At 42.9% G+C, this 27,634-nt stretch overlaps 2 protein-coding genes across 3 annotated transcripts in view; both read left to right on the top strand.

Moving 5' to 3' along the window:
- clpb (ClpB family mitochondrial disaggregase) overlaps positions 1-14,016 on the top strand; it is a 29,212-nt gene extending 15,196 nt beyond the window's left edge. For both annotated transcript variants that reach the window (XM_079353910.1, XM_079353909.1), the window contains 11 exons: positions 804-901; positions 1,856-1,970; positions 6,826-6,903; positions 8,973-9,028; positions 9,306-9,350; positions 9,734-9,895; positions 9,986-10,142; positions 10,334-10,407; positions 10,554-10,673; positions 11,575-11,679; positions 12,628-14,016. In XM_079353910.1, coding sequence (XP_079210036.1) covers positions 804-901; positions 1,856-1,970; positions 6,826-6,903; positions 8,973-9,028; positions 9,306-9,350; positions 9,734-9,895; positions 9,986-10,142; positions 10,334-10,407; positions 10,554-10,673; positions 11,575-11,679; positions 12,628-12,825 — 1,208 coding nt within the window. In that variant the 3' untranslated portion in view covers positions 12,826-14,016. The remainder of the gene's footprint in view (positions 1-803; positions 902-1,855; positions 1,971-6,825; positions 6,904-8,972; positions 9,029-9,305; positions 9,351-9,733; positions 9,896-9,985; positions 10,143-10,333; positions 10,408-10,553; positions 10,674-11,574; positions 11,680-12,627) is intronic.
- Positions 14,017-23,368: 9,352 nt separating this feature from the next.
- Positions 23,369-27,511, top strand: phox2a (paired like homeobox 2A). Its single transcript, XM_079354010.1, has 3 exons — positions 23,369-23,935; positions 25,258-25,445; positions 25,546-27,511. Exons 1-3 carry the CDS (start codon positions 23,713-23,715, stop codon positions 26,041-26,043), a joined length of 909 nt encoding a protein of 302 aa, XP_079210136.1. The 5' UTR covers positions 23,369-23,712; the 3' UTR covers positions 26,044-27,511.
- Positions 27,512-27,634: the final 123 nt, after the last annotated feature.

Here is a 27,634-nt window from a genome sequence, read left to right as displayed (position 1 = left end):
ACACCAGTCCTAATAAACCAACAACAAATTCCACGACCAGAAACTACATTTGATCAAATTAGGATGAATATCGGAGATGATTTTGAAAAATGGTTCGAGGTTATAAAGTTAAAAAAAAAAAAAAAAAAGTTTACCGGATCGATGCAGAGCTGATTTTATACTGAAGCTACTGTGTGCACAACACGACTCTTTGTTGTTGTTTTTTTGCACATTTGTAACCTATTTTGCACACCAAAAAAAAAAACCAATTCAAGTTTACATTTCTATTTAGTCTGACACTGGTGCGGTTCAAAAGCTGCACTGGCTTATGTGGAGGCACGTGTGGTGGGCTGACTCTGGCACAGGTCAGGGCACTGCTAACCACCTTTATTGACAAGCCCACTACGACCCAGTCCTGGCACACTTCAACCATGCTGGGACATCCTGCCCCGGCCCCTCTGTCTGACTAAACCTTTCCTCCGTCTGACCCTACCTGCTGTGTGAAAGTGCGCCTCAATAAAAACCCCAACCTGCAACAACCTGCAGTGTGTATAGATTGTATCATAATGCGGGGTCTTTGTTTGCAGGTGTCAGGGGTCAGAGAGTGTGATATTGGCACACGTTGCAGATATGAGACCCCCTGTAGGGTCATTGCTTTGCCCTCTTTGCTTTAATGCGATGACCACGGTGACCCTGGTGACCTCTCTCCCCTCGCTTCTCCCTCTCCATCGACGTCTCGACCCCTCCCGCTGAGGTCTTGTTCATTTTTTTTTTTTCTTGCCGTACCTCATGCAACAAAACCTCTAAACAGATTGTGTTTACAGGTGCAAACCCCCTGCAAACCAACGGTTTGGGGCACACAGCGCGGGCCTACGCCAAGGAGGGAGACGTGGGCGCAGTGCTGCAGGAGTGGGAAGGAAAGGTACATGACGCTCATCACAATCACACACACACACACACACGAAAGTGAATTTTGTTGGTGCAAAAAAAAGCAACGGTGAAAACGTTCGGGGTTTTTTTTATGCCTTCTGTTTGTTCGGACACTGCAGGCGTTTCCTGTTGCCTAGACTGAGTGACTCTGCAGAATTGAGTCGGCAGACATCTGCGTCATTTAGCTGCCGTCATGCACACAGACGCACACTCGTCAGGAGGGCTGTGTGAGGCCGGTGATTGACTGACAGGTGCTATTGAGGACGAGAAAGGAGAAAGCTGCTCGGGGGTTAACCAGGGTTAATATGTGCCGAGGAGTTAGTTTAATTATGTGCCTGTTTTTTTATCACAAATATTACATCCTGGAAATACACGTGTGATGTTAAGATTTTAGAATCTGGGGTTGTCACTGAGGGTTTTTTTTTTTTTTTTTAAGTTTCCGTAGTTTTCTAGCAGCTTGACAGCAGGACAGAGCGAAACAAGATGGAGGGAGAGAGAGTAAACCGCCTGTTTCCACTGCAGGGTGGAAACCAGGAGTAAGAGGGGACAAAGAGGAGAGGATGAATGATGCTTCGGAGCTCTGTACAAGAAACAAGGAGAGAAAAACTTAGGAGGGGGGAGAAGAGAAAATGATACACAAGAATAAGGAAGTCAAAGAGGTTCAGGTGAAGAGAGAGAAATGGAAAGAACGATGGAACCAGTTGAACTGATTCATGACGAATGTTTTATTGCAGAATTATCTTGTGTTAAAGATTCAAGTAAATTTAATTAAAATGTCCATGAATCGAATCAGGCTTTACAATCTGACACCGTTCAACCTTCATTACATTTCGATGAAGGGAGAACGTGTTTTAAAGGGGGAAAATCCGAGAGAAAGACAAAGACCTAAAAACTCCTGGTCCTCATTCGTTGGCTGTCTCGTCTGTTTTCTGCATGTTGGCTGCAGTTCCAGGAGGCACAGGCTCGGCGGGAGGCAGAGGAGAGGAGAAGGTTCCCCTTGGAGAGGAGGCTGAAGGAGCATATCATCGGACAGGAGGGGGCCATCAATACTGTGGCCTCAGGTAAACAAACGCACACAAGACACATGAAGTGTTTCTGTAAGCAGCTGAACAGACTGACACACCGAAACTTTCTATGAGCAAAAAAAAAAACATAAATACAAGCAGCCCAGTCCCCGTCCTCCTTTTTTCTTTCTTTCTTTTTAGCACGTTTCTTTTAATTCTGCTCCTCTTCTATTCCCTCACTCTCTCTCTCTCTCTTCCCTCCCACAGTAGGCGGGTTCAGACAGACCGGCAGAGGCTGTAATTGGTTAATTGTGATGAATGAGCTGTCTGTCAGGCATACACAGGTGCTTTGTGTGTGTGTGTGTGTGTGTGTGTGTGTGTGTGTTTGAGTTTGAGTGAGACTAGGCCAGGCTTGGAGCCGCCAGTTAACTGGATTACAGCGAGAGGAGACATACTACAGACCCCCCCCCCCCCCCCCCACTGCAACCCCTCCTCCCCCTGTTTTCTCTTCCTCCTTTTGCCTCCCCCCTTCCATCTCTCTTCTCATCCTTCACCTCAGTCCCTTGCTCCATCTCTCTCTCTCTCTCTCTCTCTCTCTCTCTCTCTCCTTTTTTTCCCCCCTTTCTATTCTTCTCTATGTGGCCTCTTGTTTGTTTGTTTTTTTTGCCATCTTTCCACGGTTGTCCCGCCATGCTGGGCCATCCACCTGCCTCCATTTGAAAAGTCAAAGAGTGCAGGGACGGACAAGTGAAAAGCTAAGTGACGGAGACAGGAAGAGGGGAAACAGATGAGACAGGTGTAAAACAAACGGGGGCGGTGGGGGACAAAAAAAGAGACGTGGACGCTGATGAGAGACGATGGCAGAGAAGTAGCTGAGAAGAAGAGAGCTCGGCGCACTGACAGAAAGACGAAGAGAGCGAGCGTAATGCATGAGGAAGAGGAGGGCGGATGAGTTAGAGCACAATAACACAGCAAACAGTAAAAAGCTGATATTACACCAGGCATCCATGGAGGCCATGTATTGATCCGTAGCTGTGTGTGCGTTGAGATTCTGCAGTGAAGGAAGGGGCTGCGTGTTATTTTTATGATCTCAGACAGATTTGTGAAAATAATCAACTCACTCCCAAAGCAGATATTATAATGTGTAATGTTCATGCGAGAGCGTTTACAGCTAACAGGAGAACAACAACTTCTAAACTCTGCGAAGAAGACAAAAACACACGACGACACTATTGGCAAATGTAGGACTGCAAGCCAACATACAAACGTGTACTTTTGAAAGGGTAGATTCTGGTTTGACTGAGCGAAAGAAGAACAAGGGGAACATGGGATTTGTTGTTTTAGGAGGGGGTGATGAATGATTGTCGTTATCGTGGCAAATAGTCGTGAAAGCCATCGAAGACATCAAGCAAAGTGATAAAGGAAAAGCCTATTGATCTCTTAGAAGTATTACAGTGACTATATCACACACACACACACACACACGCTGTGAACACGTGAGTTGTTGTGAAAGAGGATAAGACAAAGACAGACACAAATTATTTAGGAAAGCACACATTGGACACTTTTGGACACAATTTGTTTGGTTTATTTGCTTTTTTTTTTTTTTAATCAAAGGTGAAGGGAGCAGGAAGTCAGAGAGAGAGAGAGAGAGAGAGAGAGAGAGAGAGAGAGAGAGAGGAAACTGCAGATAAGGAGACAACAAATGAGAAAGGGATGTAGAGATAAAGAGAGAGGAGGGAGGGACAGATCATGTCACAGAAGGAGCTGCACATACAACCACATGTTGTCCTACATGATATGAAATGAGTTTTTTTTTTTACTGGAATGACTCAAAGAAAACAGCTGTCCCTGATTTAGTGTGTTTCTGTATTACTAACAGAAATTATTTTTTTTGTTGTTGTGGAAATGACAAGACCGGATTGCTTCATTCCCACTTTGATTATAGGCAGACATCCTTCACCTTCTCCATTCACTTTAGGTTATTTCAGAAGCTTTTGGTGATGTAATGTAACATCTGTGTCAGATGATGTTGGCCCTGTTCACAAACATCCCTTCAGAAAAATGATGTGGCATGCACTAAATGTCAGTAACTGGTGTGTGCGTGTTGTGTCGCATCAGTTTAGTGCTGCCAAGTTAGGACAGCTTCCTGCTGGCTCGGAGAAGAAGGCTTTTTCTTATTATTGTTATTTTACCACTTGAGTCTTTTTAAGACGACATAACCCGCCGTGGGGGAATCCCACTTTTACATTTTAAGGTTTGCAAAAATTATCCCTTACACTCTGTTTGATAAAAACCATGAACATGACAATCAGTGCAGAAAAGAAGATGAACGTGTTACCGATCAGAAGTTTAGAAAAAACAAAAAAATCCATTTCATGTGTGCGTTGTCATGTCTCCAAAATGACTGTTTTCACCTGAAACTTCTCGTGAAGAACAGCTGGCCTGCAGCAAGAGACACACACACACACACACACACACACACACACACACACACACACACACACACACACACACACACACACACACACACACAGGAAGGAGGTTAGATTGATCCAGGTTTAGCTCTCAGGGCTAAGAGTTATTGAAGAGAATCATCCCTCTGTAATCATGTTAGAGCCAACCAGACCTGCCCAGTACACACTCCCTGTTTGTGTGTGTGTGCGTGCGCACGTGTGTGTGTGTGAGAGAGAGAGAGTGTGTGTGTGTAAGACAGAGAGAGAGACAGCTTTCATTTCTTGTGCGTCTCTTTCCTTTCCTTGTTGTTGTCAGGGTCCTCTGAGAAATGTCAATGTGCCCTTCTGTCAAAGTCGCTCTCAATCAGCTAAAACCCAAACACACACACACACGCACACACACACACACACACACACACACAGAAGGTTATGCCGTCATTCACACAGCCGTTGATAAAGCAGACGGAGCTTTGGAGCCCCTCTTGTCACTATTCATCTCCCTGTCCATCTCTGACACACCGGTTTGTTTCTCTACCTCCTCTGTCTCCTTATCTCCATCACTGCACTCTCTTTCCTCTCTTTATCTCACTTCCTAACTCTTCCTCTCTCTCTCTCTCTCTCTCTCTCTCTCTCTCTCTCTCCCTCTCCTCTCCTTATCTGAGCTCCTCCTGCCACTGCTCCCCTCATCTCTCCATCTCTCCACCTCCTTCATTCTGCATCTCCCGCTCTCATCCTGCCAAAAGTCTCTTCTCTATGATTATCAGCTATTAGAAGCTAGTTTAACACTCGCGCCTCATGTCTGTAAAGTATTTCAGCCTCACAACAACACACAAACCACTGTGTCCAACCACCGCTGGACACATTTTAATGCTCTACTATTAGTTTGGACTTTTCTTTTTTTTTTTTTTTTATCTGGTTGTAGTCGATAACATGTATACTTGGAACTTGTGACTTTTAGGGACGATGGAACTATAGCAGAGTAAGTCTGTCCAGAAGTCGATGAATCAAGCGGCAAGTTTCTACAAGGTTTGTGTTCTGGCATATTGTTCAAAATGATGAACAATGGAATCCTAAAATAAAAATTTAAAAAAACCTATTGGGACAAAAGAATTCACATTTAACAAGGAGGAAACATGTCAACCACACACAACAGATACCACAACTTGTATTAATCGTCTAAATCGCTGAAATGATGTTTTCAAACAGCTGAAGGTGTGCTCGTCTTTGTCTCGTCACATTTTCGTTGCTGCTGTCAGGCTGGCTGTCCAGGGGAAGCTGATTTCACCAATGGGGGAGGAATGCTCGTCTCATGCAGCCACGCCTCTATCTGATACATCCAAGTGTATACATTTATGGCACACGTACATTAATGACTTTGTATTATTGATGCAATTCGGGCAGTTTTGTCACTGTGTTCATTAAATGCGTTCATATCACATCGGTCGTAAAGACGTGACTTACTTGCAGCTCTTATTGGAGATGCATGCAGGAGTCGAGGCCTGAAATTGTAACTACAAATTGCAAACTCGTACGATATTAATAATTATGCTTCCCATCTGGCTGTACTTGTGTCATCTCCTCGCATTTATTCTTCACATGACTGATGCTAGCTGTAGAAATAGTCACTCTGTGGATGCATTTCGTGTTTACAATCAGAAAGGAGGCGGCGGCTTGCAGGATGTTGGACTGAGCTCACCTCATCACGGTGGTTTAGGTGTAATAGCTCTGCAGCATCTCGTCTGCCCGCATCCCTTCAGAAGTCCTGAAGGTGGCTAACACAGGAAACCGTGGTCATTTCTGTGTCAGCTTCATCAACGTTTAAACACTAACTTCCCCGAGTATCACAATCAGGATAAACACATCCACTTCCTATACCTCCATATTGATCTGACATCTCTGGTTTTGGCTCTGGCCTCTCAGCAGTTTCAGGTATGGATGAGTTTGTCCGCTTCTGCCAAATACACTCTTTCCTCCCCTTCGGCCCACCTCATCATCTTGTCTTTGTGTATGTGTGAGTGTGGTTGCTGGGGTGATGGCAGGCCTGGGTAGGCACTCTTCTTTAAGCAAGTGTGTTTGTCTGTGTGTGTGCGAGGCTGCGATCCATGCTAAACTGATTTCGCCATGGCCGCGCCAGGGAGGCTAACACAATTACCGCCGGCTAATGGCCCCACTGACTGAGGGGGGGAAGAGAGGCGTCGTGGGTAGCTTTCTGGAGGTCTCTCATCTTGCTCTCATGCTCTGTTTTCTCTCTGCTTTTCCTTTTTTTTTTCGCTCCAAATGTCTCTGACCCCTTTCTCATCTCTGCTCTCTTGCTCTTTTATCATAGTTTCTGGGATACCCGTCGCCCTCAGGTCACCTCGGTTCAGCCCAGACTTGGAATAATTACAGCGAAAGCAAAGTCAACAAATGCAAATGACCACAATATTTCCTCCTTTTCTTCCCCCCCCCCCCTCTAGCCATTAGGAGGAAGGAGAATGGTTGGTACGATGAAGAGCATCCTCTTGTGTTCCTCTTCCTCGGCTCATCGGGAATCGGTAAATCACTCTTCCATCTTTCACTCCGCACACTTCCTCTCATCAACCGATAGTAAAAACACAGATCTCCACAGTGACTCAGAAGCAGCTGCCAAAATAAACAGAGCACTTGAGGAAGTGAAGTTTCCGAAGTTTGGTGAATGAGTGTGGAGTGAACTTTCGTGCTGCCAGTCGACCGACTTCAAAAGAGTCCCGACACACGCGAGCACAAAAGCACGCGTCACACTGTCACAAGTAAACACAAGTTGGTGAAACTCCATTTAGTATTTAACCAAAGGGGATGAATCAGAGTTTAGACTTCCTTTAAAATCATTTAATTATTTCAAAATAAAAGAGTTACATAAACTTGATTTAAATCCAGACAAAATTAGGGGGAAAAAAGGTTGCTTAGTCCAGTTTGTCGGGGTAGATGTTTTTTTTTTTGGCTAAATGATTAACTGATGTTAGTCCTGTTACCAACCTGAGTCAGCAAAGTTTCAAGTTCTTGAACAAGGATTTCCACATATATATATATAATGATCGGGTGCTGTTGGCCGAGTTGTTAGGGTGCACGACTCATGTGCAGACTGTCCACTGTCCTATCTCTCCATTAAAGACTCAAAAAGCCCAAAATAAATATTTGAAGAAAAACAAAAAAAAACAACTCTCAAAGCTTCTGATTGGTTCTCTTATTAGCCAATTAACTTCCTTTGGCGATAATATCATTTGATTTGAACGGTTTCCAACCTGAGAGGAAGAAACAGACAAATCTGGAGACAATGTAAAGTGTTGAGTCGGCAAAACTGATACTGTTTTTTTTTTTTTTTCAAACCCTTCTCGAGAAATCTGCGTTTAGACAATAAGCATAGAGCACGTGACGCCAACTTCAGTGTTGTAATAAGATCTAACATGTCACTAGTACAACGATAAACCTCTCATCAGCATAATAACGGAAACGGATAAGTCAACCCCGATATTCACATTTACTGAATGTGCAGAGAAGACGAGCTGACATAAATGTTGACTGGAAATATGCAGCAGTTTATTTATGTGGAAAGAGAAGGCGTCTGTGAGCTGCTGTAGAAGAATGAGGAAAGCAAATAGATAATGTGGAGCAGATCCACAGGGCTAAAAAAAAAGGAAGCTGTTTTATTTACTTACTCCTGAGCACTGGTTATGAAGTGAGCTGTCGTACAGACACACTCCTGATCACTGACACTTAAAAGAATAAGAACAACAGAGGCTCACTGAAAAATGGGGCGTGTCTGTGACAACGCCAGTGAAGTCTCGTTTTCTCGTGCCTTAAATCGCCAGTGTTCTTCTTCTATATTATAACGCAACATTTTGACTTGACAAGGAGGGGTTTTATGAAACTTAAAAATGGCTGCTTCTTCTACTAAACGCAGATCACTGAGAGCGACAATTATTTAGAGCAAAAGCCTCCGAGGATGAATTGCAGCTGTCTAAACTCGATCTGGTTGTGCTGTGTTTTGAAGGAAGCGCTCCGCTTTAAGCTATGTTCTTGTATTTTATTTTTTAAAGACACTTGTGGGGACTTCTGTAGTTTTTGAGAAAAAGCTCAAATAAAGGTGAAGAGAAGCAGGAACGTGTGAGTTAGGAAGAGAGTGGAGGAAAACTCTGGCAGGATATTACAGGTCGGATGGAGGGCTAAAAAAGAAGGGAGAATGTGAAATGACAGGCCAGAGAGATAGATGGAGGAGAGACGGTGTTCATATTCTCTGTTGCCTTCAGCGACAAACAGTGGCCATAAGACATCAATATTAAACACAGCAACAAGACACACACACACACACACACACAGTCTATTCAACACACCCATATGCATACCAAACACAAGACATCAATATCATATATGAGCATTTCTATGCAGAATATTTTACTGACAAAGACGATGTGTGCTTGTGGAGAGGAGGAGATGATTGAAAGCTGGAGAGAGGGGAGATCGTCTTTGAGTTCCTGAAATCTCTGCACACTGGTGTTTTTTTTGTTTTTTTGTTTTGTTTTTTTTCTAAACAAAGAAATGAAACAACTTCTCCGTTTAACGTGGACGGCCTCGACTCTTTTCACAGGAAAGACGGAGTTGGCCAAACAGGTGGCTCGCTACATGCACAAAGACGTCAAAAAGGTTTGTTAATGTGGAAACCCAACGCACACACACACACACGCACACACACACACACGCACACACACAGTCTGTCAATAGGAGGAAAACAGGTCCTCTCATAGACATATGAAACACCAACATTTAATCTTCAGGCTCAAAGAAATGAAAGAGAATTCAATTTGTGCTGGTTTCCATGGTAACTATCAATAGCATGTCCAATACAGCAATACACAGTGATGCAGTGTTCGGTTGCGTCTCTCCTGGTGGATATATGGTTAAACACAGAATGTGATTTCAGGGTTTTATTCGTATGGACATGTCCGAGTTCCAGGAAAAACACGAGGTAAGAAGCTTTTGATCTTTCTCCAAATACTGGCGTGTGAACTCACGGAGGGGCAACAGTGTCTGTCACAGAGGTTTGTCTCACAGCGTCTGTTGCTGTGCTGCCACGACTTATTGTTCGTCTACTCGTAATGCTGCATAAACTCAAATGATGTTTGTGTCCTCTCGGTGGCGTTTTGTGATTCATACATTTAATCAGTTCAGAGTTCACACAGAGTTAAGAAACAGCAGTTTAAATCAAATCTAATCGTGTCACTTGAGTTGTTTTTCTTAATTATGTTTATTCTGTTTTTATTATTGCTGCTAAGTCTGTAGCATGGTAGGTTCGTCGTGTACCTAATGATTTAACTGTTGGATCCATCGTGCTCTCTCTTTGTCTTCAAGGTGGCAAAATTTATCGGCTCTCCTCCTGGGTACGTGGGACATGAGGAAGGGGGTCAGCTGACCAAACTGTTGAAGGCGTGTCCCAACGCCGTGGTCCTGTTCGATGAAGTAGACAAGGCCCACCCGGATGTTCTTACCATCATGCTGCAGCTCTTCGATGAGGTGAGTCCACACTCGCACAGGTGTGTCCAATTTCATTTCTTCTTGCATTTCTGATCACAAAATGATGTCGTCTTGATGCTCCTCTCGCAGGGTCGCCTCACAGATGGGAAGGGAAAGACCATTGAGTGTAAAGACGCCATCTTCATCATGACCTCGAATGTTGCAAGCGACGAAATCGCCGGGCATGCTCTGCAGCTTCGCCAGGAGACTGAGCAGGTCAGCCGCAGAAAGCTGGCTGACAACCTGGGTGAGAGGAAAAACACAAAAAAACACAAACTCTGTACATGTAAGAAACTCTGAAATGATTATTCGGTGTTTGTTGATTTGCTGTCAGGACTTTAGTGCCACACTGTGATGACAAACGGCGAGCAATCAACAAACAAAACAGAGATAAAAAGCATCAGAAATTAAGTAACTGTTTTTTTTTCTCTCCTCCAGAGGATGTACAGAAAAGCAATGACGTCAAAATCTCTCGACAGTTTAAAGAGTCTGTAATTCGACCAATCCTGAAGGTGACATGTTATTGACCACACTAACATGAGCCCCCCCCCCCCCAAAAAAAGTCATAATCCACCTTGCTTTGATTTGAGGTAAACGTTGCACTTTCAAGAGTTTGCTTTCTTGTCATTGTTTTTTTTTTTTTTTTCTCCCTCCCCAGTCTCAGTTCCGGAGGGACGAGTTCCTCGGGAGGATAAATGAGATCGTGTACTTCTTGCCGTTCTGTCACTCGGAGCTGCTGCAGCTGGTCGGAAAAGAGCTCAGCTTCTGGGCTAAAAAGGTAAAAAAAAAAATAAAAAAAAACGTGAGCACAGGCAGGAACCTCCAAATTCCATCCATCAATCCATCCAACAAAAACAGAAGGCATATAAAGGAATCACAAATAGTTTCTGTTCACTGCAGTTTGAAAAAAATCTGAACTTTGTACAAAAAGCCACTAATTCAAATTGTAACTGATAAAACTAATCTTACCTTCATTTTATAATCTCTGTACTTGAGACCCATCTCTAACAGGCTGCTTCTGAAGGCTTTTTCTCTACGATCCATAGAATAAGACTCAAAGTGCGCTCTTTCAGCACCCTACATTTCTAACATGGGTGTTCTGGAGGCAGACTGGGAGTCCTGCAGCCGCCAAGCTGTGCAGGAACAGATCGATATAACGTGCCACTACGACTCACTGTAATGTGATTAAAGTGTTTAACATGTGGAGCCTTCGTCAATACTTAATTATTAATATTCCAGCTGCTGTCCTGACGGCAGGGACCTGACTCCTGGCTCTCCCCTCTGCGTCTCTAAGATTTGCGTTTTATTTCTCGGCATAAAGTTATTTTGAGGTGTGTCTCCTGAAAAGTGTTTTCTGTGTTAGATAATGAAACGCTAAGTAATCTCATCATTGCCTTTAATGTACATCAATACTGCTGTAATACTTGTTTATTTCTCTGGAGTCAAACATGGCGTCTTTATTGAATGGAGTGTTAACATCAGGAGCTAAATGAGCCGCTCAGAATGCTGCTATTGACCGGAGTTTGATTCAGGCGCATTAGGGGCCTGTCGATTAGCGCAGTAAGACATGCTGCATGACAGAATCTCATCACTCCTCTTCATCCTCCTCTCCGAGGTTTGACTCTTTATGATGCCGCGCTCACCCTCGTCCCTTTTTAACATCCTTATCCTGCCATCAGGCCAAGCAGCGCCATGACATCACTCTCCAGTGGGATCGGCCAGTTTTGGACCTGTTGGCGGGCGGGTATAACATGCACTACGGAGCGCGATCCATCAAACATGAGGTAACGCCAAGACTGCAACTTCAGCTTGTCTGTAGAGGTTTATATTGTAATCTTAAGGCCTTGAAAGTTTTTGAAAACAACCCTGAACAATCTGGGTCTTCACGTTGTGACAACATTTGACACATCTGCAAACAAAGATATACGGCAGCTGAGTAGAACATGATGTATGGCCCTCTAAATCTTAACGCATGGATTGAGTACTTAGAGAAGTTAAGATCACACGCTGAAACTAAAAATAAAAAAAGCATCACTAAATCTCAGCAGTAAGAAGTTTTTGGCCAGGTGTGGCGGGAGTTATTCGCTTTCTGACACAAACAGTAAAATGATGAGAGAAAATGAAAGCAGATAAATCCACACTGACTCTGACTACGTTGACGTTCGTTTGTTAGGTGTGAAACTTTCTTTAAGACTACAAACATGAGGCATCATCAGGGGACAATGAGGAGATTTTTTGTTATCAAGAGTTTGCCAACATCACCTGTGGCCCCTTGTCCACCCGCTGTTTTTCTTCAGGGCAGAGAAGTGCTGACTGAGCGCTCAGGAGCGTGAAGCGATTGTGCGCTGAAAAGAGAAGCGCTGTGCGTCCGTTATGTGCCTATGACAACAGCTGCTGTATGGCTGACTCTGCTCCTTGGCTTTTTTTTTAATTTATTTTTTTTTTTTTATTGTTGTCCATACTGTATATTTCCCAATCAGACGCAACAGAGAGATCCCTCAGGTTGAATGATGAGTTGCACTTTTTCTCCAGGCAGCTGCCTGCTGCTGCGAATACTCCACTTCAAAAAGAAGGTGAAGTAGACACGGGGGCCTTGGATGCTGTTTTAGGAATGAAGCAACTAAACTAAAGAAGAAGAGATGTAGAAAGCAGTAGTGGAGAGTTTCTTAGTCTGGTGTGAATAAAATATTCTTAATTCTGCTGAAGCACTAACCTCACCACGGATCCCTCAGGTCGAGCGACGAGTCGTCAACCAGTTAGCTGCAGCCTACGAGCAGGAGCTGCTACCTAAAGGCTGCACCCTGCGTCTGTCTGTCCAATCAGAGGACGAAGAGAAGCGGAGTGCGCCCAGTCTGCGCCTCGAGGTGCTCGGAGAGGATAGCTCATCGAGAATGCTGGACATTCGCCCGCCGCTCAGTCCTGAACACTAACAAACACAGGAACACAAAGGAAAGACGCATATTTATGCCCATACTTACACTTGCCACAACCACACCATACCATCTTCATCCTCCTCATCCAATGAGGAGGATGGATAGTTCTTATGGTTCTCGTTACCAATAAACGTACCTCTGATAAACACATCACTGCCTCTTTGTTTCAGTTAACACAACAAGTTACAACAGCCAACTTTGCAGCACGCTTACTACCAACAAGCTGCTGTACACAGTCAGTTCACCTACAGCTGGACGTTGACGTTTATACTTCAACGAATGTTCATATCATTTGGGACATGATATCAGGAGGGTGAATATGTCCAGAGACTCTCAAAGTAGCATCGAGGCCTCGACAACACCATCAAACATGTTTTCATCAGTGTGTTGAGTCATCGTATCAGCTGGAAACAACTATGTGCTGCTGCATGTTTGTAGTGGTTGAACTTAGCTGTGACATGTATTGTCCACTTTCTTGTGTAGAGCACTAAAAAAAAAACAGCCAAAATATTTATTTAGAGGAAATAAATATATGAAAGTTAAAGACGAGAAAAAGAAGATGGGCCGCTCGATGGCGAACAACGAGGTTGTAGAATGTCTTTGAAACACTAGTAGATGTTTAAAGTAGAATATAAACTAGCAGTAACACTTAAAACGCTTAAATGTGAAGTCATTTCATTTAGAAATATGACATGTTAAGCCAGTATTTGTCCATGTTCTGTGTAAGAGCAGGAGGTATGAACGACCAAAGACAGCTGTCCTCAGATTGTTTCTGTTCACTTGAAATGCACATTTCCTTAGCAGCAGACGTTCACTGAGAAATGCCTGTAAACGCAACCTGCTTCTTCTTTTCACTCTCCGTCAAAGAAAAAACACCAAGCAGAAAAGCGGAGCAGCCCATTGAATGATGGGTAATGCATAAATGCCACGTGAATTGTGTCTGTTGATGCATGTTGATGTGTAAAAATGTCGTCCGTCATGACGCCGTGTTCTGGTGCTTTGCAGGCTAGTCCGTCAGACGTTTAGAGAACTTTAGAGTCATGAAGAAATATTATTCAAAGTGTTAGGGGTTTTTTTTTTCATAAATGTTTTAACAGCATGTTGACGAGAAGCAAAGTGTAATCGAGCGACATTTTTCATTCTTGTATCCCAACCTCCACCCTGTAAATAAAGTCGTGACAACAAAAAGGAGAATTCCTGCTTTTTTTTTTTTTGTGCTGCTTGTGTTTTACTGACACTCCTGATGGATTGATGGATGTGGTGTGTGTGTTTGTGTGTGTGTGTGAGTGTTAAAGAGAGAGAGACAAGTCTCTGGGTGGGAATTCTGCAACAATAACGCTTGTCCACCTTGTAAAGCGACATGTCAGAGGAATTTCCTTGGAATTCTGCTCTGTGTGGGGGGGCGTGTGTCAGACGCCAGAAGGGAATGCAGCGCACTAAATACCACAAATGTAAAGGATATCACACAACACACATACACACAGCAGGAATGACTTCCCTATGGGGAGGGATTAGCATGCAGTAGAAAAAGACAAACCCACCCTTACTGTGCTCTGTCTGGACCCCCCAACAACAACAACTCACTGTCACAGCCTGTTGAACTCATTTTTACAACTGTTTTTAAAGAAACTGCACAGTTTTCACATTATTCTCTATTGTAGCAGTTTTACAGGATCACACCAGCGGCTTTTATTCAGAATGTATGGAATTAAAAGTGAGCTGATTAATAGTTTGTTAACAAATTAATCCATCCATTGTAAATCAAAAATGCCTTACATTTCTCCTAAGTGTAAGAATTTGCTGCATTAGTCTTGTTTTGAAAATCAAAAATCTTGTTTTTCATGTAGGGTCATTCTAGGCTCTTGCATCGAGACACTTTTAAAGACTGTCTCAAATATTATGTAAATGAAAACATAACAGATTAACCTGATTTAAATAAAAAAAAAACACAATACTAACTAATAAAAACAACTCATTGGAATCCTTTTTCATTCATTCCAAATATCCTTTTTGATATTCATGAATATTTCAAATCATTCAAGTTTAGTGGCCTTTACTGTCATGCACATTATCAGCGAGCCGCAGCAGAACTTATGTTTGGTTCAAATATTCCTCTGTTCTTTTTATTTGACTCTCTCCCAGCATGTTTGCCTGCTTCTTACTCATGGATCTCATCTCTTTTGTGTTCCACAGCTTTCATTGTACACACAAGTGTCTGAAATGTCTTCTGTGTGCGGCTCACTCACGACACACCCACAGCAAAAAAGGAAACAAATGTGAGATTTTTTTTTAAAGTGGGATTCTTAAAGTGGCTGCATCTGGGCAGTAGATCAGGTTCAGTTATGATACCTCAAGGCTTTTCCCATCTCCTCTAACCCTCAAACACATCTACACGTTATGGGTTTAGGAAGTAGGGCTGGTGTGTGCTGTGTGCACACGTGTGTATCCATTTACCCTCCCCGAGGAGGAAGACGAGAATAAGAGGAGGAGGAGAAAGAGAAGAGGCTCTTAGTCTGTCCGTCAGGCTATTTCTGACTGCTGCCATTTCTCTGATTAGATTATGGAGAAACAGAAACCTGGCCCCGCATCGTCCTAACCTCCCTCTCTATCTCACAACATTTCCCTCACCCCCTCCTACCTCCACCTCATGCTCCTCTTCTCTCCCTCTCCTTCACCTTTCTCTCAATCCTTACCTTTTACTCTTCTGTCCATCTGTCTGTCTGTTTGTCTCAGTCCTCCTCTTGTCTCGGTGCTTCACTTCCCCTGCTGCTGCTAGTGGACAAAAAGTAGACAAAGGGAGAAATGAAACATTTTTTATGAGTATTCCTTTGTGGTATTTCATTCGGATATTTGACTTTATTTAAACAACGCTGTGTCCAATAATAATATTGAACTTAAAATGAATGTGGAAATTACTCTAAGAAACTGTTATTGACCAAAACTATGATAGCCCATTTGGGGGGCCCTGGTTGTTTAAGGGCCACTGAAAAACAGCACTAGGGGTGGGAGGGTAACTCACAATAAATGTATTGGGTGACCCAGATGAAGGATTACATCAGGATACTGCTATTCTGGGATAATTGATGTAGGTTAATCATAAAATGATCGGTCAACATCATGACATCCGACATACTGAAACATTTGAATTGTCACTAAAAAGGAAAAGTGCAGGATGAATATATTTATAGAATTGGGGGTCCGTTTCACCTCTTACAAAGCTTCCCCTTCCAACTTGGTTCACCGCTGTCCAGCATTATCCCTCTGTCTCTTTCTTCTGTTATCCTGCTGTCAACGTCCTATTGAGACCTTACCCTCATTCATGTCAGAAGCGCCACTGAGAAGTCATGGAGTGGTTAGAGGGTTAGTTCAATAGCCAAGAGACTTATCCTTTTATTTTAATATGTGTCACCAGCGATTCAATAGTAATATCACACAATCAATCTGTTTTCTGATATTTCGCTGTATCCAGATTTTGTCCCACCCTACATGTTTATACTGGGAACCTCTCTTGAGTGCGTTCACTCCCCATCTCTCTCTCCCCTTCCATGTCTCATCTCTTAAGCCAAGTCAAATAATATCTTCAAAAATGGTATGTAAAACATTTCACAATATTGCTTTCCTGGGCTTCAAGGCACTTGCCTTCTTTGCAGAGTTTGTCAGCCATACTTGCATGGTAACTTTTAAAATGTACAGCTTTCCTGATCAAGATTTAAGACCCAAGTTAAGGCAATACAACTTGCAAACATTTTATTCATGTGAGAGATCTGCTCCTTTGCTCTGCTACCTATATAATGTTATAATGTCATGGTTTGAGTGTGTTTGATTTCTGTGCAGTTGCACTGCGGTGCATTGAGCAGTCAGAGAGGTACAGCAGCAGCCAGGTGGAGGTGCTGAATGATGAACGACTACTAGCAGCTCTCCCATTATCATATCTGTCCCCTGCTCTTAACGCGGGATTTTCATCCGTGTCCCTCCGCACTCCACTCATCCCTCCCTCCATTTCTTTCCTCATTGTGTTCCCCCAGGAAAGCGATCGATTTCACCTCCATTATACCTCTCTCAGTGATCCTCTCTGCTCTCACTTAAAGATGCTCCTCGTCCATACAGCTGGAAAGATGCACAATAACACCAAAAAGCGTTCCTTTCATTTGTTTGAAATGTTAGAAGTTAGATTCCTGACTCTTGGTTTATCCCCAGACGTATTTTTGGGATGAACCGGTGGTGTTTCTGTGTATGTTTGAGGGGAGAGGGACCGAATGCTGTCCGGTTACCCACAAGGAAATCACGTGAAAGTCCCTCGGGAAAATTTGCATGAAAGACGCATAAAGAAGCCCAGCAAAAAAAAAAAACACAACAGTCTGTCCTCCTTTCTTTTAAAGAAAAGGAACAAATCCATTCCGCCTAATTCGAACCTTGCTCAGGGACAGCTCGCGTGGCAGATTGCAGCCTAATTAGTTTAGAGGGAATTTAATTCAATTAACTTTCCACAGCTCCGCGCGCCCCGCCGCTGGGCTGCTTTCAGAGCGCGGGGCCAGAGCTCGAGATCTAATTAGCGTGTTTGGAGAAGCTCTCCTGCGCGCGGCTATCCCTCGCCGCTCCAGCTGTGGCGTACGTGCGCGTGCGTGGGTGTGTGAGTGTGAGCGTGTGTGTACTGTGGTCTCCCGAGACCTGGTTTTTATCCTAAAAAGCTTCTTTTTTAAGTAACATGTCGTTATCCATTAGGGTAATACAGGTCTGGTGCCGCAGTGGAGGGATGTAAGCAGCATGAGAATCAGCGCAGCTGCTTTGCGTCATGTTCTGGCTGCTCACAGCGAGTTTGACTGATGTTACAGTGGATTTACAACTGGATGAGTGCAAAATGATGGAATATTATTAATGACCAGCCTTTGAGCAGGACAATTATTGTCTTACATTAGACAGTGTTGCATTTTGATTCACATTTTTAAACCAAATAGGCACAGGTTCCTCTACAGGCGAGTCCCAATGATGATATATTCAGCTATTTTTCAACCTTGTGAAAAATAGTTGCAATATGATGAGATTTCATGTCTTATAAAGAACAACCTAGCATACAATTTGGTCCTCTTTTCTCAATATTCAGCTGAATCTGGGCATGTTTTTCGGAGTTATTCCAGCAGGTTGTTTTTTTAATCCATATAACGACACCTTTCAGACTTCAGCTTGTCTTTATGAATGGTAAACCTACAATTTGGCCAATGTCAAAAGAAACAATGGTTTAATAGTCATAATCATAGTCAATAATAATTATAATAATAATCAATCAGAAAATTCATTTATTTCCTTTCCTTAGCTGATGTTGATCTTGTGTATCAACTTAAACGGGGGAGTCCAATGTTACAACACACTGACTGCTGTTGCTTTTCGTCTCTAACCCGGTTAGGGCGCGCGCCGTGGTCTCGAGCCGGGGCGTCACGCTACATTCCCGTAATTGGGGATTGAAATGCGGAGACAGGCACACCGACGGGACTACCACCCCCGGCAACGGGCCCCACCTCCACCGCACCTCCTTCCCTTCTGCACCGGCTCTCATCCATCACCGGGCAAATCAAAGGCACCACGTGCCTCTGCTGCTGGAACGACGCAAGCCGGATGTTAACGGTGATCTGTGATTTCTGATTTAATTGTACGTGCGAGCAAATCCACCTCTGATGGAGGAGGGTCTGAAGGGGGCCGATGACACAACACATTTCAGCAACGCAACATGCGGGGCTATGTGGATCACGCAGGCCTGTCGGCTTTTACATAGTCAGCAGTCTTGACTGAAATAACAAATTACAAGGAAGGATTGAGCCTAATAATCACATTCAATAACAAGGATACTTAGATTAAAAATACTTTTCAGGTTGTAATTTCACAGCAATAGACACATTAATATGAAAGGTAAACCTGTTGAGAGTTGTGAGCCTGAAAGAGGAAATTCGATCAGTCGACTGTTGCGCGCACGAGCGAGATGTGGCAATCAAACCAACATTAGAAAACTCATTAATAACGCATCACAGCCACTCTTTTGCTATCGGTATCTTCGCTTAGCTCGCTGTGGGTCTAATCATTTATTATGCATCATAGCAAAGTTTCCAATCAAATGTAGCCTTTTAATATGGCAAATAATTTTAGTATAAATTGACATGTTGCTATTGCTTATAAAAGGTAAACGAATGCCATTATAGGCTAATTTAAAATAAACTTATCCTGATGCAAATAAAATGTAGATTTCCAGTTAATTGCTGAAGCAATGATTTTAATTAGAGCTGGATAATGCATCGTCGGGAAATTCAATCGTGAATTTGAAAATAAATCAAGCAAACCATGCAAACGCTTTCGTTACAGAATAATTATGCAGTCTCTGCAGGGAATGAATTGCCTGGGCCTGATTTTTTTCTTCTCCGGTTGCATTTTTTTTTTTTTTTGAAGCACATAATAGCTCTGCACTTTTCATGCAATATGAAAAAAATTCGATAGGGGACTCATCGGTAGTAGCAGTCAACCTATAGGCCGATTAGATCGCGTTCAGCTGCAATCGTAGCCTACAATTAAAAAACAAAAAAACAATCCTCACTCTGATTTAAAGTGTCACTTTATTGCAAGTGAAAAATGTGTTTCTCATTCGGCTCCCTCAGGTTCCTCCAGAATAAAATCACAGTAAAGTCGTTTTCAGTGTACGGCTGATTATTTATTTTCTGAATGAGAAAAAAAATGACTTGATTTATGTATGATCAGACCATTATCACGGACTCCAGTTAAAAAATACAAAATAAAAGGCTACTACTAAATACTCCATTCTTCTAATGTGCTCACACATACGAACGTGTGGTACAAAGAGGAGGTTCCACCCAGGACCAATAGCTGCATCACTCTGAAGCAAGACGAGAAACATGTTCCTCTCTGAGCCCCCGTGATGGATGAACCCGGCAGGCTGACAGCTTCACTCGTTTTCAGACCAACCACCGCGTGTCACGGGACAGACACCGGACTGGGCCTCCCGCGTGGCTTTTCTTTCAGCCAATGTGACCAGTGTCTCATCCTTTACTCATCCCTTATGCCGTCTCTATCAATACACCTTTCTATCTCTCCATCAATACCATCCATCATAGATACCAGTCACTCAAACACCTCCAACACACACTTCTTGTTCGTTCAGGCCGATCTGCATGCAGTCCTGCTGATCTCCAGCCGGTGTCTTGTGGATGCAAGACCATCAAAAACAATTAGTGTGGCAGGGAGGATGGGAGCACAGAGAGGACAAATGTCGAGACATAATTTACAGATCATGGCCCTTTCGTGTTTAGAATGAGCAGAGGAAGACAAAAATTATTCATGGGCTCAGTTTGCTTTCCCCCCGGAGTCAGAAATTGTTTATCAAGGGAAAAAAAGGAAATCTGCAAAACGCTTGATTTGTGTGTTTCCAAATAAACCCTTAGAACTACATTTAGCTTGTAAAGACCTGAATTGTGATCTTCAAAACGAGACACTTGATGAATCAATAAATGGAAACAACATTCCAATAAAACATGAACTTAATTTTTGCAGCTTTAACATACCTTTTATTACATTTGCATTGTCCATCAATGCTTAATGCTATCATTATCACTGACATGGTGAAATGGCCCTTTAATGTCCGCTGAATCATAACTCTGGCGAGAAAAGGGCAGAATAAGTTATATAGGCCTAACCCAGTCCTCCTTTCGCCTATAATCCCTATAGTCGTGGTTCCCCTCTCAGCGACCCACAGGAGCCTCTAGGGGACCATTGTGTCCCCCTCTGTTGACTCAGACGTCATGAATGCCAAAGATCCCCGTTACTGTTTCCGTCCATGAATGTAAAAGTCCAAAGTTAAAGCCTCCGCATGCAGAGGAGAAGTCTCCCCCTGCGCAGGAGCTCTAAGGGCGGATTAGTGGCCTGGAAGAGAGCGCTCCCGTCTTTGAAGGGATTAAAGTTGAAATGCTTTAAAGCGGGAGTGCTAGGGTCGCTCCTGGATGCTCTTTTTTTGGAAACAGAAACGGCCTGCAGAGTTAAACTTTAAAACAATTTAAGTTTCTTGGTAAACTCACCTCTGAACCCAACAGACTGGACGAGGACACACAACAGACGGCACGGCCTGGGAGCTGCTGCTTCATGTGGGAGCCTGAAAAGTCAGATGGCTTATTAATGCAGACTTTTGGATAATTGATTTAATAAAGTAATGAGATAATAGAAAGATAGAACTGAAATGCAACTGAAATGTGTACATTTGGTGCTGCCTTAGAGTGACGTTAAGGCACGTTTTATGTTGATTGTATCTTAAAATATCATGGCTTTTAGGCTAAAAAGATGAATTGTTACTTTTTAGAGGGAGGCAGGTGAATACAATCTCCAAATCCTTCTTATTAGATGCACTGAAGGTGAGAAACTATTATGTAAAATTGAACTTAGGGTCAATATTTTGGATCAGTTATTGGTTATAATAGATCTCTTGAAATAAAAACTAGAAGAGTTCAAATTGCCGATTCAACTCAACGTCCCTCAAAATTACCCGACATTGTTGTGATTCCTCTGAGTTGAATTTTTCTTTATATTTAGACTAAAACATGCGTCAGACCCTCGGAGGGAGCAGCAGACAGTGAGGATCACACCATCAGCACGAGACGGACATCAACAGCTCCACGAGCCACTCCTCCCCAAACCTTCAGCATCTCTCACCAGCCACGTAATAACAGCATTAAATGACTCTTATTATTAATTCTTGTTTTCTAGTTGAAGTGAGCACAGAGCGGATAATGCACGCATGCGCTCGTGTTTGGAGGCTTAATGACATTAAGGAGCATCTCCGTGCGCGTGCAGCCTCCGTTCGGGCAGAGATAAGGAGGCGACCTTTGAGCTATTGCGTGCGCGCACTACAGCCAAACTAAATTAATTTCTCTCGTGCACGTTCAATGTGATCTTTGGTTGTGGCTTAGACTATATACGACTATTTGGTGAAATCTACAGGATGAAAAGTCATTTAATTTAAAGAACAACGACGAATAAAAGAGCATCAAGTTGACGTTTTATTTTCAAAGCACCAGATTCGGAAATCTCATGGAGAGCCTCTGCCGATATCAGTGTGTGTGAGTGAGTGAGTGAGTGAGTGAGTGAGCGTGTGTGAGCGTGTGTGTGTGTGTGTGTGTGTGTGTGTGTGTGTGTGTGTGTGTGTCTGTGGTGGGGCCGTATGGGATATGACTTATCACATTGTGACACCGAACAATAAACTTAAACCAATTTATGGAGCGTCAATGCGTTTATGGTTAGCCTGTCGCGGTGGCTCCGTTGTCTCCGCTGTTCCCTCTCTCGTCCTATATCAAACTAACGCTTACTCTGGTGACATCTCCGTGAAAGTGATCGGAATCAAATCAAAGCTTTTAATCTCAGCAATCACCGTCACATCTGGACGTTTTCCCCACATAAAGACTTCTGTAGCTGAGCTGCTCTTACACGAGCCTTTTGAGGGCCACTGAATCGCATATTGACCTAATACATGGCATAGTCTAATAATCTGTGATTCAATTGTCACCTGTTCGTAAACTGCAGCAGCACATATACAAAAGTTAAACAAGCATGTATTATATGTACGTGAACCTATTGCATAAAGAAAAAAGTGTAGCACATGACCATATCAGAACAGAGAAAGAAAGAGCCCAACCCCAGCGCCTCATGTCTCTTCCTTATGGCTCTATTCGAAATGTCTTCATGCTTAAACAGGCTTGTTATGATATTTATTCATGTTCTGAAAACTGCAACACTACAAAGCACGGCCCAAAACACTTAAATGGGAGAAAATAGCCAGCATGACCTCACAGTTTTGCGACTGTGTTGCAGCCATAGCAGACTCCATATGCTACAAATATGGCCTGCAATTTGCCAACATAGCTATCGATTACAAATCGAAACAGCAAATGGTTTATGAGCATTTTAAAGGTTTATGGTCGGAATCTTCGTGACAAATAAGATAAAACCACATGTGGTGCATCTCTTCCTTCAAATGGAATAGCCTACATGGGGAAATATCATAACTCAGTCAACTGTAAGGAGGAAAAGAAGTCTCTTATGAAAACTGCTGTTTTTTGCACCAATTTTAAAATTATTTTAAAATATTATGAAGAATAGCCTAAGAAACGCAATTCTAATCAAAACACTATTAAACAGGCTAGTAGTTCATTATAGCTCTGAACTTGGGTTGTTTTTGGCCAGATGAGACTCGACTCACTAGAATGACTTTACAGACTAACTGTTTTAAACGCTGTTTTTTAGACTCATTATTTAACTCTGTTGACACCTGCGAGCTCGTGATGTTCTGCAGCGCGTGGGCGGTGCAGAGAGCGGTGGGAGGGAGGGCGGGGGGGGGGGGGGGGGGGGCTGTCCGTGTCCACGCTCACTCACTGGTGGCATTGTCATGGAAACTAGACCACCGCCTCGCCATTGTCTCGCGCTCTGCCAAGTTTATTATAAACACCGCGCGAGCCGCAGCGCGCTGTCAAACGGGGCGCGAGAGCAGAGCGAAGCAGAGTCCAGAGGACGAACACTAAGGACGCGGAGTCAGAAAGATAAACCAGGAAACAAAACAGGGGAGAGTGAGACGGAAGAGAAAAAAAGGGGTTAACATCTGGATTATTTACAGGAAAAGAAATTTGACAGCGAGAAAAAAAACCCATCTAAAAACCGGAGGAGTTTTGAAAGACGCGTCCACAGTCCTCGTGGAAACTGGAGAGAAACACCAACTCTATCCAGTTTGAACAATATCATTTCTGTTTTTCTGAAGTATAAGAAAGACTGAAGACTCACCCGTCTCAGAGTCAGAGTATACTCTTCGTCATTTATTTTGCAGCCCGGTGTTTTCACCGGCTGATCTCCATGTATAAAATGGATTACTCCTACCTGAACTCCTATGACTCCTGCATGGCAGCCATGGAAGCGTCGGCCTACGCGGACTTCAGCTCGTGCAGCCAGGCCAGCTCCTTTCAGTACAACCCGATCCGGAGCGGACCCTTCTCCAACCCGGGCTGCACCCCCCTCAGCACGGCCAGCTGCACCCTGGGAGCTCTGAGGGAGCACCAGCCCACTCCTTACTCCTCAGGTACAGGGGACTATTTTGGTTTCCCGAAGGTCCACCGGGATTACAGTAAATGTTATATGAAGACATTAATGAGCGATGGAGTGAAATAGTCCTATAATAAAAGGAAATAGGCCAATATATGTTTATTGAATTGTTACATGGTTTACATTTATAATCTTCATTATTTAAACATGTAAAAACTGGAGGCCTTGATTGTTACACATGAATCTGTAATTTAATAGATTTTAATTATATTTTTAATTGAATAAGCCGGGGCCTATGTAATAATTCATATCTTAATGTATGTTCATTTTTAACGAGAAGTTGAGAAATGTGAAACAAAAAACCCCTTTTAAACTTGATAAAACAACAGCAAATATATGATATATGCATTTGCGTAAAAATAACCTTTTTTTTGTTTTTAATTAATTGCAAGCACAATAATAATAAATTAAAAATAATTATAGATACATAATATATATACAATTAAAAACATTGTCGATGAAAAATTTGAGCTGGACAGCTTGCACAAATCTACCTTAATAAATCAAGCGCGCGCGCACCTTTGCACACAATTTAGGAAGAGTTTGGGTCTACAGCCTTTTTTTTAAAATTATACAACACCTAGCTTATGCATTTAAATAACGATCATTTAATTTAAACACATTCTTCAAGGCTAACCAACAATGCTAAAACCCTGTTTTTCTGTAAACACTGAAAAAATAAAACGTGTAATATATGGGCTGTAAAAAAAACCCTTTTCATCTTTTTTTTGTTTTTATTATTAATTCTCTAAACTATGGGAAATTACCAAAAACCCTGATTCAGCATTGTCAAATATAGGCTGGCCTATAATTTGGACAAAAGGGGAAAAAACATTTAAAATCTATTCATTAAGCAGATATGGTCTTTTAATTATGTTGAGGTCTCATAGGCCTTTAGTTTTCAGAATCTTACAAAATAAGAAAATGGTTGATGATGTGTTTTACTCTCTTGTCAGTTTGTTCCAGCTGTTAACATAATTAATAAATAACTCAATAAATCACTGAATCTGTTCTCAACAAATACTCAAATACATAACACACCAGCTTGTTATACAAGATTTTGTGAGAGGTTGGGAAAAAAATTCTGGATAATTGCCTTTGAAAATAACTTTACTTGTATTTCAAATATTTGACTTAGCCTGCTTTGCTTGATGAACACACAGGGCCTCTTTGGTTTGTGGGTTACTGTTAAACTTCTGGCATCTGCTTTTATAATGCATCAGTCAATCTGTATTGATTGATTTGTTATCTGTTCATTTGACTTTTAACTCATAAGCTTAAATTATTTCTCTCCTTCAGTTCCTTACAAGTTTTTCTCGGACCCCTCTGGCCTGAACGAGAAGAGGAAGCAGCGGCGCATCAGGACCACATTCACCAGCTCTCAGCTGAAGGAGCTGGAGAGAGTCTTTGCCGAAACCCATTACCCCGATATTTACACACGAGAGGAGCTGGCACTGAAGATAGACCTGACTGAGGCCCGTGTACAGGTGAGAGGATCACTACAGAAGAGCTATAATGTTCTTGTAATTATACTTTTACTGTCTTTTCTAATCAGATGCTTATTTTACCTCTGTCCATTTTAACCAGGTGTGGTTTCAGAACCGACGTGCCAAGTTTCGTAAGCAGGAGCGCGCAGCCAACGCCAAAGCCAACAGCTCTGGGGGTCCCAACGGCAGCAACAGCAGCAGTGGCAGCTCTGGAGGGAAAAAGAGTGGTGAGCCGAGATCTTCATCTGATGATGATGAATCCAAAGAATCCACCTGCAGCCCCACACCCGACAGCACGGCCTCCTTGCCCGGCTCAGCCAATGGCAACCTTGGCAGCCCTGCCAGCCTGAGCCCCAGCCCTGCTCCTGTCAACAGCATCTACACTAACACCTCCAGCTCTCCGGTTCTCCAGGGACTGAAGCCGCCCAGCTGGTCCAGTCTGGGGCCGTCCAACCCGGCCGTGGCTCAGCCCGCTGTGCAGACTCAGGAGATCCTGAAGGCCTGGCAGCCGGCGGACAGTATGACCGGGCCCTTTGCTGGAGTCCTGTCCTCCTTCCATAGAAAACCCAACCCTGCCATCAAGACAAATCTGTTCTGAAGCACAGAGGAAGAGAACATGGGAACCAAACATTATGCGGTACTACAGGATCAGTGTTGGGACAGTCTGGCTGAGTCCAGTGGTTCTAGTCTGATGTAGTTCCACAGGGCCCTCTTACCTTCTCTAAAACCTCTACTGTTAAACTGATTCAAAGCTCAGATGAACTGAAATGTCCGATCATCATCGCTCACTAAACAACCAGGTGTGTCAGTTCCTTTCCTGCAAGACTTTTACTCTTCACATTTACCCTAAAACCGGAGCTAATCACACAGCTAATAGAGAGTGTTGTCAGCTCGTTTTTAGATGTTAAACCTTTCATGTTCAGGCCATTTTCCCTCAGAATGAAAACGGATGATCGTGTGTTGCTGACTCGGAATAGTTTTTGGCTGAAAAAAACACATTAGATAACAACACGTACAAATCTCTCTTTCTTCGCCTTTCTTTAACTCAAATTCCCACACTGGCTGCATTGCAAACGAATCCCATCCTGCATGGCAGTCAGGTACGATTTTAAAGCAGAAACCCAAACATCATGCTCCAGTTTCTGCTGGGAAAACAAAACAAACAAACTTTTACCCTCAAGCACAACTCCTCTAATCCCTCTGACACACAGTACCACCATAAAGACAACAGGGTCCCCCTTAAATCTCTTTGCCTAACCGAGCAGAGCACCCAGAAATCCAATTAAAGCAGCCGGGTCCAGACCAGACACATCCCCAGTTCATTCCTCCTCCTTGTCCTTCTTTACTGTATCAAGTCATGAATCCCCCACAAACATCCTCTATGTGGTCCCCATCCCTTCACTTCCTCTGTCCCATCATTCCTTTCTCAAACAGTGGGCACTTTGTTTAAATGCAGCAAGGGAAAGATAACTATAACAGACTTGGTATCATGGTACTACTGGTTTCTCACTGTCGGTGAGAGTTTTTGGATGATTTCTTTTCTGGTTGATTAAGGAAAATGACTGAGTTTGTTGCATCAGTTTTGTGCTTTGAGCTCAAGCAGACCTAAAGTGTGTCCCCGACTCTGACTTCTTGATCAGTTTTTGAGTGCTGCCGCAATATATATTGGTCAATCTTGTTTCTTTTGTGGCAAATCACCAAAAAAAAACAAAAACTGATTTCTAAGCAGTTTTTTTTTCCCGGAAGGGTTTGCTCCAGATATCTCAAAGAAGGGACACAAATGTATTTATTAATATTCTTTAATATGTTGGTAAAAACCCCACAGATTTTATTGGACTGCTCCTTGAAATTTGTGATTGTAAATCCCGTATTTAGTAATATAAATATTAGGTAGGGTTTGGATTTATTTCTCTCATGATGTTGCTTTACAGATTGATTTCATTGCAGAGCGCCCGTGTCCAAGACCAACACGTTCATGAAATCTAAGAATTGACAGACGCTCCGGTGAATGAGAAGTTATAGCACTACTCTGATTATTCTAATAAATCTACATTATGGAAGCACTACCCAATGAGTTAAATGATCTGATTTCTTATGTGTGTGATAAGTGTGATGTGCAAAAGTCAGACACCAAAGATTGTCAAATCTGTTGAAAAGTGAGGTCAAATTTAACCTTAGAAGACTATGAC

Source organism: Symphodus melops (genome assembly GCF_947650265.1).
Source record: "Symphodus melops genome assembly, chromosome: 10".
Lineage (NCBI taxonomy): Eukaryota > Metazoa > Chordata > Actinopteri > Labriformes > Labridae > Symphodus > Symphodus melops.
This window is presented reverse-complemented; position numbering and strand designations above follow the sequence as displayed.

Excerpts from the sequence above, each read along its gene's own strand:
- phox2a (XM_079354010.1), top strand. The coding sequence starts at position 23,713 with ATGTATAAAATGGATTACTCCTACCTGAACTCCTATGACTCCTGCATG. Across the intron at positions 23,936-25,257 it reads GCCCACTCCTTACTCCTCAG|TTCCTTACAAGTTTTTCTCG; the intron begins GTACAGGGGACT and ends TCTCTCCTTCAG. Across the intron at positions 25,446-25,545 it reads TGACTGAGGCCCGTGTACAG|GTGTGGTTTCAGAACCGACG; the intron begins GTGAGAGGATCA and ends CATTTTAACCAG.